The sequence below is a fragment of the Chrysemys picta genome, chromosome 21 (assembly GCF_011386835.1).
Source record: "Chrysemys picta bellii isolate R12L10 chromosome 21, ASM1138683v2, whole genome shotgun sequence".
Lineage (NCBI taxonomy): Eukaryota > Metazoa > Chordata > Testudines > Emydidae > Chrysemys > Chrysemys picta.
This window is the reverse complement of record NC_088811.1, coordinates 1,717,650-1,732,528: the sequence shown is the minus strand read 5'-3', so window position 1 is coordinate 1,732,528 and position 14,879 is coordinate 1,717,650. Positions and strand designations below refer to the sequence as shown.

Sequence of the window (14,879 nt, the reverse complement as noted above, 5' to 3'; positions counted from 1 at the left end):
TATCAGTTTATCATGGAAGCAGCCAGTGCCAAGAGGTGCAGCTTCCTTTCCGCCTCGTGTATCTGTTCCGTACAGTCACCTCTGCTGTCCAGGCCGTGGCACAGCCCGTTAGAGGGGCTAGAGGGCTCTATATGCGAGTCCTGAGGCGCTGGAAACATCGACAAAGGCGACAAAGGGTTTGTGCCACTGCACCAGTGGCCCCTGCTGTCACAAAAGGGAGTGACCATGTATAAAGCATCACAGGCTGCAGCGCAGGACGTATACTTATCTCCCTCCAGTGGGGATGGATCAGCAACCTTTCAAAAGAGCAGTGCATCAGTTGGCCTATAAATGCTAGGCAGTGTCTGTCAGGGACATAGCCACCCAGGCCCACCCAGACCTGAGCAGGGGTGCAGTGCTGTCGCAGCGGCCCGGAGCGTCACTCGGGCACCTGAGATGCAGGACGAAGCTCTGCACCCGCCCTTCAGAAAGCTACGCTCCATCAGCTCTGCCTTGCCATTGTCTGAGCCACCCCGTGCATGTGCCCAGCTCGGCAGGGGACGCCCTGTGTCTGGGGGCACCAGGACTAGGAACAGGGTGTGGCAGCAGGGGATATATATGTATATGGAGATATATGTATATGGAGATATACCTATCTCATGGAACTGGAAGGGACCCTGAGAGGTCATCGAGTCCAGCCCCCTGCCTTCAGTAGCAGGACCAAGTACTTATTTTTGCCCCAGATCCCTAAGTGGCCCCCTCAAGGATTGAACTCACAACCCTGGGTTTAGCAGGCCAATGCTCAAACGACTGAGCTATCCCTTCCCCCTAGGGGAGAAGATGAGCTAGCAGTCTGTCATTGCCCAGTCACCCGAAAGTTGGGGTCCCCCCCAAATTTCCACTCCTAGCTACAACACTGTATCTTTCACCCTTGGGGCACCTTATTAAAAATAGGGGGAAGTTTGTTGAAATAAAAGATAACCTAGACTCAAACTACTTACCAAGCGAGACCAGCAGCAGCATGTGATTTGTTCCGGTCTAGGGCACAAAGATCACTTGTTGGACCATCCTGGATAGACAGGACACTAGTATCCAGTACTGCAGCTAAAGAATTAGCTCAGCCCGTTTCCCCAGTGATACCTGCCAGGAAGCAACCTCCCTCCACATGCAGAGCAATATCAGAATCTTATTTGTGGTGACTACATTTAAGCCAACTGCCCTAGCAGCATCTACACCATTTCTGAGGACCACACTCTGAACCACTACAGCTCACTGCACCACCGCCCTTTTCAACACGAGATGAAGGTCTGGCCCTGGCCTTTTAACATAAATGCTATCATAGTGTGGCCATGCACATAAGCAAACCTGGAGGACACTTGAAGCAGAGATAGAAAGCCAGTCTCCTTCTATCAATCCTCACAAACCCCATCTGCACTCCTAGCAGGCCCTCTACTTTACCACCCTCATTTCCACCTGGCCTCCATCAGCTACTGCCATCACACATACACATCCAGTATGTCTCTTATTCCAACGTAAGATGCCCACCAAACCTTCAGCAAAGGGCCATAAGGGACTCAGGACATTTCATTCCAGAGCCTACTGGAAGCGCTCTCCAAAGCTAGCTAACTAAGGTAATGTCAAGCAGAGTCATTCCTTGTATCAAGGAGGAGCATTGCCAGGTTAAAAATCGCTTAAAAACAAGTTTGCTCACCTTAGACTACTGAAATCAAGTTTTTAGGACCAGTCCCTTTCCATTGTTTATGTATGATGCCACTGGTTTATGTTCTCCATGTCACTCAGATTTACCCATGAATGCTGATTAGTTAGTTTCACTTTTAGAGTGTCACCAATGTTGGTGGTACAAGTATTGCAGGGAAACATTAGCAAACAGTTTTCTTGTACCAGAGTTCCCATATTAAAAATCATAATTTTATTTATTTTATGCACCCAAACCTCATCCATGACTCAAAATGGACCCTGACCCTTTAACAGTACAATACCTGTGTGTAAAGGAGCAATTCCACTGAGATTTGTAACAGAGACTAGCATGGCTCAGCATGAGAGGGCATTAATCCAAGAAAAGCTTCTCCACCCTCCCTACTTCCGAGGGCTATTGACATGCTACCAGTAGAGATTAGATACAAAGTTCAACACATGCAGCTGAAGCATGGAGTCCAACATGCAGAGAACGTGCCAGCAGCTTAGTGGCCGCAAAAGTTACACTAGAAGTTTATTCACCTCCAATTCTCCCTGTGCCACATTGTCAATACCTGCAAGGAACGGGAAAGTGGCAATGTACCTGCTGCACTGAGATAATGCTGAACTCCACCCATCCTGATCAGTTTCACCCTCACTTCCCCAGCTATGTTTAATCTGAAAACAAAACTTATGAAAATACTGGGATTCTTTATACCAGCAGGTGCAGTACTAAAGATCTCAGCCAACTTCACTATCAACAGCCAAACCTGTACCTATACTCCCCAGGGTTCCCTTTCACTTGCATGACAAACCTCACGGTCATTCACATCCACTTTAATCAGAGAATTATTGGCCCATCCAGTAATAGCAAAGTTCACTTATAACCAGTACTGTTCTCCTAGTTACTTGCCCATCAGATGCCCTGGCTTCCTTCAATTGCATCAGCACTATATTGCTTAGGGTTTGTCAGCAGTTGGGACAGGGAGCGTCAGTCATTTCCCCAGCTCCTGGGAGCAGTTCTCAGTACATGACAGCCATCCCAATCCTAACCATTGGCATCTTGCTTCAGTTGTGCAATAGGCCAAGGGTAAATAGGAATTAATGAAAGGATGCCAGGTCAGATCGGGCTCCCTGTAACAGGGAGAACGTGTTTGGGGCTTTTTGTTTGTTTTTAAAAGATCTTCCCTTAAAAACAAGAAGAACGATACACAAATGTTGCAGTTTAACAGTTATCTTGATTATTCTACCAGGGCAGTGCAATGGCTCCACTTCCACTGTTGCACTGAGAAGAAACCTTGCAAGACCAAGAAGGGGACAACGTAATGGAGCATACTGAACTGGGTCAGTCTTTAGTGAGAAGCAAGTTCTATTGATCATGGTGGGCATGTCTTTTGCTTTAAATCTACCCCAGCACTCCCCACCTCCCCATCATAAAGGATGCTCAAGGAAGCCTCTTGGCAGAAACACCTGTAACCACTGCCACAAAATAAACAGATCCACACAATCCTGTTCACAGGGAAGGGGAGAGAAGCAGCCAGGTCTAGGACACCAAGATCAGCTACAGGCGCATCCGGGAGAGGTAGCGTTGTTTTTGCTATAAACTGATGCCATTTAGTTGCCTGACATTTAGATACCAAGACAAGAGGCATTTAAATCAAAGCTCATCAAGAATGTTTATGTGCTTTTACCTTAGTCACCCTCAGACTCCTGCAGAGACCACTTCAGGAACACAGCTGCAAACCAACGCCTAAGGGTAGGCCACAGTATGGCAGTGTTACAGCTACAGGGAAAAAAACATGCTCCAAACTGGATCAACATCAACATGTACCAAATGGGATACAACTGTAAACACACAAAGTGAGACCATCTTATACCAAATGCATTTCCCAGAAGTACTACAGTCATGCAACTGCATCGAGACTTTACAACTGCAAAGGAAATAGCTACGCCTTTGCCACTACCCCATCCTCCTTCCATCCTAGACAGCGAACTAGGCAAGATATTGTCTCAGCCTGCAGTCTATCTTGATACATTAGAGAGAACAGGGCCTACTGAGAACTCTGTGCCCCGAAGCCTGTAGGAGAAATGTTATGCATCTAAACTCAAAACCTTGCTAGGTGCTTTACAAACATTGAGAATAGGTTTACAAACATGGATTTATTCAGCTAGACCTCTTAACAGCACAAGGAGATGAAATCCAATGAGTCAGCATAATTTGAGAGTGGATTACAGCAAACTGTACCAGGGAGTTTCTCAACTGAATCCTGATCATAAGTGCATTTAGATAAAGGCCCCTGAAGAATAAGTGGATTACTATACCCCCAAAGGATGCTGAAACCTCTCACAGCCTGTTTTTTAAAACCTAATTATTCCCATGTGCACATTACTAAAGATGCCAGGAGACAGAAGCCAGAGCAATTCAGATATGTCCAGCTAGTAGACTGGGTCTATTGATCTGGCCACCAGGAGGGTTTTCATTGACAACATTCTCGCCACATGCATTAGAGGCAGTGACCCCGTGATTCCAGCACCACCCCAGTGCAACTGAAGCTGCTTGTACCATTAGCATTCTGCACTCACCAACACTTCCCAGGCCCATGCTCACCAGCTCGGACTGTGCAAGTGAGGGGCAGAAAGGTGAACGGACTTTTCTGCAGTCACACAGCACATCATCTGCAGTGTGACAGGAGCCACCGTTTGATTTCACAGCCATGGCCCCCCTTCACCGCACTCAGCTCCCCTTCTACTGGAGGAAGGGCACTGACCACAGGCTCTGGCCCGCCACGGCTAGGGGGGAAGACAGCAGACAGGGCCCACCACGGCAGAGGGTCTCCACAGGCACCAGTGCGGTTCCCAGGGTTTCTGGGGCTGCAGGAGGTTCCCCACAAACAGGTCCCAGCACTTCACCCCCAAGCTGGGCTCACCCCACTGAGGAGCCCGGGAACCAGAACCAAGGGCTGCCCCATGCCCAACCTGAGCCGCCCAGAGCCCGACACCGAGTACCCCAGGCCAGGCTGTGAGCCACTGCGGGGGGGAGGGTCGCCACCCGGCCACCCCGCACTGGACACACACAGGGGCTGGGGGGAGGGTCGCGCCCCTGCCACCCCGCGCTGGACACACACAGGGACTGGGAGGGGGGAGGAGGGTCGCCCCCAGCTGGACACACACAGAGGGGCCCGGACGGGGGGGGGGGGGGGGAGGGTCTCCCCCCGGCCACCCCGCACTGGACACACACACAGGGGGTGGGGGGCAGGGTCGCCCCCCAGCCACCCCCACACTAGACACACACAGGGGCTGGGGGCGGTTCCATCACACGCCGGGGTTACAGCTCGGTTCAGTGGCTCTCAGCCCCCCCCCCCCCTCCAGCGCCCCGGCCCTGCACAGCTCGGGCCCGCGGGGGCTCCCCCGGGACAGGAACAGGGCCCAGCCCGGCCCGCCCCCCCGCTCAGCGCCCGCTGCGCACGGGCAGGTGCTGAGGCAGGGCCCCTCCCCCGGCCCCGGCCGCCCCGGCCCGTTACCTGCTGAGCTGGATGGCGGCCGGGCCGGCGCCCGCGGGCCCCCGCGCGGACATGGCGGCGGAGCTGGGCCGGACCTGGGCGCGCCGCGGATGCACTTGCAGCCGGCGGCGATGAATGGGGACGGGGACGGGGGCGGGGCCTGCGCGGGCCCCGCCCCCCGGGCGTTGGCCCCGCCCCTGTTGGCTCTGAGCGCCCAGGAGCCCCGCCCCGCCCCGCCCCGCGCAGCGTGAGGTCATAGTGCTGCGTCATCACCTTCCCCTTGTGACGTCACAACCGCACGGGTTAACACCACACGTGCTCCTTGCCCTCCCAGTCGCTTTGTACGTGCCTGGCCCCGTCCATCAGGCTGGTGGGCCCAGCCTCTGCCCGTTCCCCTAGAACGGGACTAGGGGATAAAAGTGACACCCTTCAACATTTTGGGGGGAGAATCCTAGTCGTTGCCCTAGATTTACTCGTGATCCCCCTTCACTGCCCTGGTTTGCATGGAGAGACAATCGTTTGTTTTTGTAAGAGCTATCAGTCAACCGTGAGAAGTGAGATAGCCCAGGAGAGATTTTATTCGGCACCTACAGTCACTGGCTTTGTGTTAAATATTTTTTTTAAAAAAAGGAGAAACTCCACAGCACAGTCACAGAACATAAAAGTGAACCCTAGGTGAAATTCTGCACCCTTTGCTCAGCAACTTTAGGGGAAAGTCAGCAATTTAGGGTCCATAATTAGCTCCTTTTAGAATGCAACCCTAACTATGGAAAGACTGCTGCCTTCATAGTAATTAGATATCAGACACCCAAACACGGGGCAGGTGGTTTCCAGAATACGCACAAAGAAATGGGCCTTGCTCTGAAGTGCTTAGAGTCCAACTCTAGAAATGGGAGAGTAAAGGCTGTCTAGGCTGGAAACTCACACTGGCACAGTTCATTTCTCAGAAGTGTGGAAAACCCACCCCCCACCAGACGTAGTTAAGCAGACCTAACGGCTGGTGTAGACAGCATTAGGTTGATAGAGAGGAGGTAGATTAACTACAGGAACAGTAAAAACTCCTCCCGTCACTGGAGCAAGTGTCTATATTGAAGCGCTACAGCAGTGCAGCTGCAGCTATGCCATTGTAGGGTTTTAAGTGTAAACACAGCCTAACCTTCAGGGGAAGTGATGAGAAGAAGGCATAGTCATGAGGACCTACCGTTACACTGTTGTGATTCATGGACCTCTTGATCATTCCATTACAGGTAATGTTTTAGTGGTAAATTGCTTCATATAGCAACGCAACCTCACTCCCCATACAGCATGTCTGTGTATCTAATCAATGTATCTGTCTCTCTAGCCAATCCATCAAAGGTAGCTATTGAGGGTGCTTGTCACTGTGACTTCCAGGCACCAGTGTCCTTTGGCAGCCCTACCTCTCCCCCCGCAAAGCCCAAATGTGGAACAAAGACACAAACTGAGGGGAATGCAGACAATTCTTCATGCAGGAGAGTGAAGATGGTGTGGGATTCTTCCCTGTGGTGTAAGTAGCTCCAACCCATTAGTCTTTATATCTGATGTAAAACATGTCAGCCATAAAAGTGAAGGGAGAGTAGATCTGTGTCACACCTGGGTGGTTGCACCAAATGACATGTGAGAGGCAGGACTGCAGCTAGACAATTTACAACTAGAGCAGATTAGAAAATTTTCACTGAACCAGGTTTTCATCAGACAAAATTATTTCAACAAACCCAGCTTTGTTTGTGTAATTGTCTCCCTGTCCATGACATTTCCCACCAAACAGAAATTCTAAGTTTTGACCAACTCCATTAGTAACACAAAATTGTCATTCTTAGAGAGGCGTCAAGTTCTGGCCCTGTTCTCCTCCCCGCACTGAAAGGGTGGCAGTCACCAGTCATTTTTCAGCCAACGTGGAGTGCAGGGAGCTACTTCAGGTAATACGGTCCAACAGAGACACCTAGAGTCGGATCTCATACCTGTGTGAAAGGTCACTGCTGCCATCTGAACTGTGTGACCTGTGCTCCCAGGATACAGAATGATCTCATCAGGGTGAAGCACAATGCTCTGGTTCCAAGAACAAGAAAGAAAAGTGAATGATTCACTCTGGGGATTAAATTCCTGCCACTCCAAGTTCTTGAGTGTTTTCAGGAAAGTCACCATACAGCTCAGGGCTGCTCTTCTTGGGATTAACTTTTCAGATCACAAGTCAAACACTAACAAGCTGCTTCTGTTTTTTTCTTGGAACATAGCAACACGACCCACATGACTAGAACCAAGAGTGGGAATTTAATGTTCTTAATTGTCTGGCAGACAAAGAACACTACTACATAGGTATTCCAAATTGACAGTCATTAATTGCTTCTTGGTGTCTAGCTGACCTATCGTCATTTCATAACTGACACCAGTTTTCAAGAACTAGGAGGAATAGCTTAGAGACTCCAGTGACTTTAATGGGGTTATTCCAGTTTCACACCAGTGCAAGAGCAGATTCTGTCCTTAAGTGCACTTGGTGCTGAATTGTCATTGTTGAAAGTGTTTGAAATTTGATTTCAAACTCAGAGATAGCAGGAATATGAGGTGCTATGTAGACTTGTTAAGCATTCCTGCTCAAGGCCTAAGAGACTCATACTCCGAACCATAACACAGGCAGCTCTATAGGGATTCAGCATCGGGGAGCAGGTGAAGACCAGAAGAAAGATTTTGTGTTTATATTTCCAGAATGATAACTGGCCCCTGCTGGAAAGCAATGTGAAGGACAGTAGTATTATGCTTTCCAGATCCTCAGACTGGCTGAATCCACTATGACATCTTGTACATGGCCACAAAAGAGACCAACACAGTCATTTTTCCAGAGTTGTAGTTTATATTACAATACCAATAGCATTGGCATTAGTTAACAGCCAATTCTGCAAGCCTGGCTGAGTCTGGGTAATGATCACTCTTACAAGTGAGCTGTCCACTGACACCAGTGCAACTAAGTGCTACTTACAGGGACTAACGGTTGCAGAAATGGGCCATGAGGTGACTGAATGGAACAGATTTTTAGAGAAATCATTAAATGGATATTTCCATCTAAAGCTAATGTCTCCTTCCAAACGTTGCTGGGAACTCTCCCTTTCTGCTCATCTCACTCACATTAGACTCTTGTAACTGGACTATGAAATGACGAACACCATTCCCTCCCTCTTCTCTACATTTCTGGGGGCTTGGTTCACCACTCCTTGACTCCAGTTTTACACCAATGTAACTCCAGTGGGGTACCACCGCAGTGAACCAGGCCCTGCAGTTAGAACATTTTACTTCTGTCTAACAAGTATGATCCCTGGGCAGAAGAGAGACCAGGCTTTATGATTATTGTTTATAAGTACTTGCCCTCTGCAAATCACTTGCACAAGGTTAGCTTTCTTGTGCTATGCTGTATCCTCGGCAGCAATGACTTGGCAATCTGTCTCCATCTTGTGTTAAAACTGCACTTCTCTTCCATGTCTATTTGGGGATTTTTCTCTGCCTCATCTATTATTTAAGGACAAAGTGGTTCTTGAATTTTCAAAAATGCCAATTATTTATACTGATTCATGGCTGGTCTGATTTCATTTGCATTAGGATGACCAGACAGCAAGTGTGAAAAATTGGGACAGGGAGTAGGGGGTAATAGGACCCTATATAAGACAAAGCCCCAAATATCAGGACTGTCCCTATAAAATTGGGACCATCTGGTCACCCTCATTTGCATGGTTTGCATTTTATTTAAGAATAAGAACATCAGTGGACAGATCCATGGGAAAGAAGCAGAACCTACACCCCTCACAGTATATCTGTCTATGTGCCGGTCTAGCTTACTGCTTTGCACTGCTGCCTATCACCAGAGTATTTGAGCGCCTTCCACGGAAAGTGACAGTTAAGTCCATGGAGTCTGACACTTCTCACCTTTGGGGTAAAAACTCTGCATGGGGGAGGTTCTGAGTTTGTACATTTTATTCACGTACTTTGGGGGGATTGGCTGGGCTTTGGGGGGCACAAGGGGGATCTTCCTCTCACTTACTGTTTCAGCTGAATGCCAGGAATCAGCCTGGGGTCTCAGCATGTTAGTCTGTTCCTAACCCTGGAAAGGGGAGAAGTAAAGAATTAATGTGCTTAGTAACACACAGCTCCACAGATGGACTAGGCATTGGCCTAACTTCATTCAGAAAATCAAGTTGCCTGAAGCAGAGGGAGTAAAAAGCTTCTGGAATTTATAGTGGCACAGGGAACTGGCAGCCTTTGTGAAATGAGTCAGTGGTCTCAGCACACTTCCTATTGAGCAGCTGCCCATAACAGTAAAAACCCATTACCACAGGCCTCTTTACACGTTAGCAAGAGAGGCTGACTAAAACGCGGTGGGAAGAAAAGGAAGCAGCTGCCTCTCCAGAGCTCTGGCATGGCTCCTGGGAGCCACCAGCAGGAATTCTGGCTCCAAAATCTAGTATTCCTCAGAGGGCCTCCAGCCCCCGTCCCTCAGTGCTCTTGTCTAGGGCACCTGTGGGGACTCAAGGCAGGATCTTGCCCTTGGTTAGGCAGATACTGAGCTAAACCAGAAGGATAATCATCACACATGAGAAGCAGGAAAGGCCAGTGTAAACAGAGGAGAGGTCGTCAGAGTGAAGAGATCCAGAATTTCTGGCTTGGGAATGGCAGGAATGAAACAAATCTGCACTGGAGAGGCAGGAGGGAAATCTCCCAAGTCAGCAGCTGTAGGGAATCTCCAGGGGCATCTTAAAAGGCTAACTAGTCTGAGCAGCGACTGGAGACTGGTACTGCCAGGCAATCAAGGGGGGGGGGGAAATCAAGAATGAATCGTAAGCTGGCCTGGGAAATAAAATATTTATAGGGAATCAGCCATTCCTCCTGAAAATAGGAGAACTGGCTGACCGTGCAGCTGATACAGTGCAGAAGGTTTGGTTAGAAGTGTTGGATGGAAGTGGGGGGTCCTGTATCTGCTTCTTGGCAGCTACTGGGATTCATTGATTGGTGGTGTGGTTGTGGGGAGGACTTCAACACCCAAGCGCCAGGAGGAGAGGAGATGGGTATTTTCAGAAGCCCCTCCTTTGGGAGTTGACTCTCAACAATGCATATTTCAAGGATCAATCTGAAAAGCTGCTGTTTTTTCCTTGACTTGATAGAACATGCATTATCTCACTAATCCAAGTGTTCAGGGCACCCTAGCATTGCATCTTCATCAGAATGAATCATAATGCAGTAGGATAAAATACACCTATCTATGCTGAAGTCATCTGGAAAAAAAAGTGTGGTATTTCTATGCAGCATGCCAAGGAATCAGATGTGGGCAACACACAGAAAGATATTTTGTAGTTAGGTGCACCCCAACATAGGGGACTTTGAATGCAAACCCTTTTGTGATTAAAGCAAACAGCTTAAGAATTATAGATAAATTAAATGCCAAAAAAACCTTGAGCTGGGGGGAGGAGGAGGAAGGTCCAGAAATAGAAAGGTGAAGTTTCCAGCAAAGTTATCAGAGATGCGTCCCATATGACATGTGTTTCACTGGGGGGCTGTAGAACAAACAGTAAAACATTAAAGTACTTTAAAAAAAAAAATCCTGAGAAGACATGTTATATGCACAACCGGGTGAGTGAACATACTGAACTTTCCTCTGGGTTTCACAAGGAGATTTACAGATGTAAAGAAATAGGGAAAAGTAAGTGAGTTTCAGTGCAATACACTTAGCCACATGAGAATAAAGGGACTCTCTGCCAAGTCTGCAGCCTTACATGCTAAGTTGTATTCTGTCATGTCTTATTGTTATACACCTACAGGCAACGCATGAGCAGTGCTAATTTGCTGCTAAACATTCCACATTAAATGTACTTTTCAGGTTCCATTTTCAGTCCCACTGCAAACAAATGTAATTGAGACGACCGGAAATACAATTTCTCCTAATACTTAAAGAAAGAGCCTCCACTAGGTGTGCTTGCAAAGGAACATGGCAAATTCTGCAACCTGCTGAACCTTGGAAGTGCCACATCTACTGTACTGTGAGTCATGTATCAAATCTAAATCGCCAGGAGCTCTGGCAGATGATTCTCTACAAATTGCCAAGTCTCTGTTCTGGCTGAATCACTCGAGGAGAAATTTGCCCACTGGTTCCACCCGTCTTACCAAACGTGGCCAGCTCGTGTCCTGATTGACAACACCTAGAGGCGTACTGGTTAGCATGCACCCAAATCCACTGGGACTGTCTGGACATGCAGACTTACTCTTACACAAATTTTCCTTCTATAGGGAATGAAATAGCACCATCCAAACCTTTTAAGCAATTTACCAGTCTTATTACATTTCATTGGTTATCAGACCATTCTTGGAAGGGCACACACTTACAATCAAACCCAGATTGTCAAGCATTAGTGGCCAAAGGGATTTGGCCCAGATCACATAGTGATTACCAGAGCCAAGAACTCCACCCAGGAGTTCCGATTCCCAAATCTGGCCCCTGCTCTAATCACATTCTATCCCTAGGTTATAATGCATTAGCACTTAGAAAGCATAGAAAAACCTCACTTTTCCTCAACAAAAAATTCACACTGTTGCTGTCACTGTTTCAGCTCCATGACTGGTATCAATGGTGGCAGTGCTAACGCAGACAGGGTTCCTGCAGGCATTTTTACCACCATGCTCAGGGAGGTAAAAATGCCAGCATCTGATCTATACTAGGGCTCCCTCTACTGCTACTCCAGTGGAGCAAAACTGGTGGCAGCAAAAGAAAGGTGAGAGGGAAGAAAGCTAGTCTAGATAAGGCCAAAAAAAGTCATTTAACTGCCAGCGAACAAAACAGGCTCAAGAATGATGCAAGCACAAAGGGAAAAGCAATCCGTGTAATTGAGATTCTGGAGGGACCAGACCCTGGTGGATCATTGCACCATCAATGCACACACCGCTTATCAAAGAAACATCCCAGACCTTGACCTTTTCCAGAGCACCATTAGCAGACCTGGCTTTATCTGCCTTGCAGGGTTCACTCTAGCTACAGGCAAACTAGGCAGCTGCCTAGGCGGGCATATTGTCTCGGGCAGCCTCTGACTGCATGACTGGGAGAAGAGACCATTACGGAGACTTTAAAGGTGATCAGTGAAATTTCTGACCTACCCACCTTGACAGCATCTCCCTGTCACTCTTTCACACCTGGAAATCTTTGTTAAAAGGAAACACAAATGTAAGGCTCATTCTAAATTTCCCACGTCTCGCCTTGTGTTAGACGAGCAGAGGCGAGGTGTAATTATATCGTTTGAGTGCCCTTAGGGCAAGCTGACATAGGCTTCGTGCTCCAACTCATTACAGTTTGAACTCCTGGAGGGATCTCATTTGTTAAAGCTGTTTGCATTGAGTTTCAGATGCATTAATGGATTATGAAAGAGACACCAGACCGAAACTGTGATCCCAGCTCCACCCGCAGGCTCAGGAAGACGCTGTCAAGCTGCAGGGGTTATGCACAGAGACGGTGTGATGCTCATTATGGGAGTTTTCCTGGCAGGAGATTTCCGGGTCAGGCTCCAACTTTGTTCCTTTGAACTTCAGTTTTTTTTTATTCCTTTGCCCCATGGCAGGAGCTGGGAACCCACTGATTTTCCTCCCCACACTTCAGGGCATAATATGGCAAACGCTCTAGCTTAGCAATGGGAAAAGTTCAGATTACTGTGGATAAGCACTCAAAAATTCCAGCACTTCTCTGAACTTTAGCTAAAGTTCTCCAGCGTCGGCTTGGGGCTGGAGACGCCTGAGCTTAGGTTTTGTCTGGAGATTTCTGCCACTTCCATTTCTGGTCCAGCTGGAAACTAGCAGAGAAAACATCCCAGCATTTCAGACCCATGACCAAGGTTTAGCTCAGGTTTGGGGGAGGAGTAGGAAGCCATTTTCCATGACACACTTGTTCTCCTGCCCCTAGATCACTGGGATCATATGGGGATTGAGGCTTGCTCTCTGCATACCAGCCCAACCCCCTTCCAGCGAAAGGCCTGCAGGAGGGGAAAGAAATCCCTGTGATTTCCCCCACAGGAGTCAGGTTCATATCTCCTGCGGAACAAGCAGGGGCTTCCATTCCCCAGAACCCCCAGGGGAGCACAAAAATCCTTGGGGACCCCGGCCATCAGCACGGGGACCCCAAAGTCCAGCTCCATAGTGCAAAGGAACTCCCCTGCTCACTGCTCTGCAGGAAGCCACCCCACAGCAGCCATGTCAGTATTTCAGCGGTCACTACTGCTCCCTGGGCAGGATGCTGGGTAGAGGGGCACATACATCCCTCGGCCCCCTGCCAGCTCATCTCCACCCACCCAGGAGCCCCAGGAGTCGGTCACAGAGACAGGCCATGCTGTGGTAGCAGCTGGCTCCCCGGGCCCCAGGAGTGGATCCCGGTGCTGCAGGGACCGTCACCTCCCAGGTATTCGCAGACTTGCTAAGAGGCTCTTGCTTTGTAGCCCTTCCAGGGAGCAGGAGCTGCAGTATCTGGAGCCGGGCTCGGCTGTCTCTGCAGCACGTTGAATCCAGGCCATGCAGAGGGGGCAGGTCCCTGTGGGGCAGGGTGCTGGGCTGGAGCTGCCCAGCAGGCAGAGACACGGCACTTTCCAGCCAGTGCTGTTGTGTGTGTTACACTAGGACCGAGAAGCCCCCCAACGTGCAGACACATAGCAAGAGGCAAGCCCCACGCTGAGGAGCTTACAATCTGCACAGCTCTTCCCAGGCCTGCGTCCCAAGGGCTCTGCAGTGGATGTTGATCAGACGGGAGCTGGGAACCCAGCCGCCAGATCCATGTCTGATGAGCAATTCTGGTGCAACATTGCCACGGTCTCGCTGGGATTTGTGTGCGGCAGGAGCTAGCCCATGACACTGCTCTGCCCTAGTGCTGCCAAGTGCAGTGCTCACCTGCGGCTTCCTGCAGGAGCGAGACGTGCACACCCAGACACGTGTGTGTGTCTGGGCCAAGTCACCTCACTCCTTTCCCACGCTGCTGAGGCGGTAATCGAAAGGCTTGTTACCAATCCCTGCGGTGCCTGAGGCGTGGCCCGGAACCCTGGAAATGTCGGGCGAAACTGCTTACTCCCTGGGAGCCACCGTGGGTGGCTGAGCTGCCTCTCTGTGCCGCAAGTCTGGGCAGCTCTCCGGAGCCCTGCAGCCCTGAACAGAGCGCCGCTGCCACCCAGCAGATCCCCCAGCCAGAGCCACACAGACACTCGGCGACCGAGACAGACCCACGGACAGACAGACCCACACGTGCCCCTCTTTTACAGAGGCCGAGAGACAGCCCCAGCGCAGACAGGAAAGTTCTGGTTTGTCTTGACATTTGTCCGAGCTGTAGGAAATGAGAGAGGGTTGGAGTCCTCGGTATATGGAGGATTCCCCCGGTCAGAGTGCAGACTCCACGTGCATTCAGTCCGGGTGCAAGTGCGCTGCAATCCCATTGCCCCAGGAGGTCATAGCTGAATGGAAGGAGGGCAGGCTGTAGCCATTCCTTTTCAGGGGAAGTCTCGCATGTGGACTGAGTGCACGCCATGGGATTGCAGAGGTGGTTATACCCACTGTCGGACAGAGGGATTGTAGAGTTTATTAAAGCAATATAAGGTCAAATTCTACTCTGGGTTACAATAGGGTGAATTCAGAGTATCCCCCCTGAAGGCAGTAAGAGACGAGATAGAACTTGGGGCAGAATTTGCCCAG

At 49.5% G+C, this 14,879-nt stretch overlaps 1 protein-coding gene across 3 annotated transcripts in view; it reads right to left on the bottom strand.

The window, feature by feature from the left end:
• The window catches only part of ACOT7 (acyl-CoA thioesterase 7), a 103,738-nt gene extending 98,385 nt beyond the window's left edge, over positions 1-5,353 (bottom strand). For 2 of the 3 annotated variants that reach the window (XM_008173705.3, XM_065575318.1), the window contains exon 1: positions 5,196-5,353. In XM_008173705.3, coding sequence (XP_008171927.2) covers positions 5,196-5,248 — 53 coding nt within the window. In that variant the 5' untranslated portion in view covers positions 5,249-5,353. The remainder of the gene's footprint in view (positions 1-5,195) is intronic. The other variant, XM_042859124.2, reaches the window with a different exon arrangement.
• Positions 5,354-14,879: the final 9,526 nt, after the last annotated feature.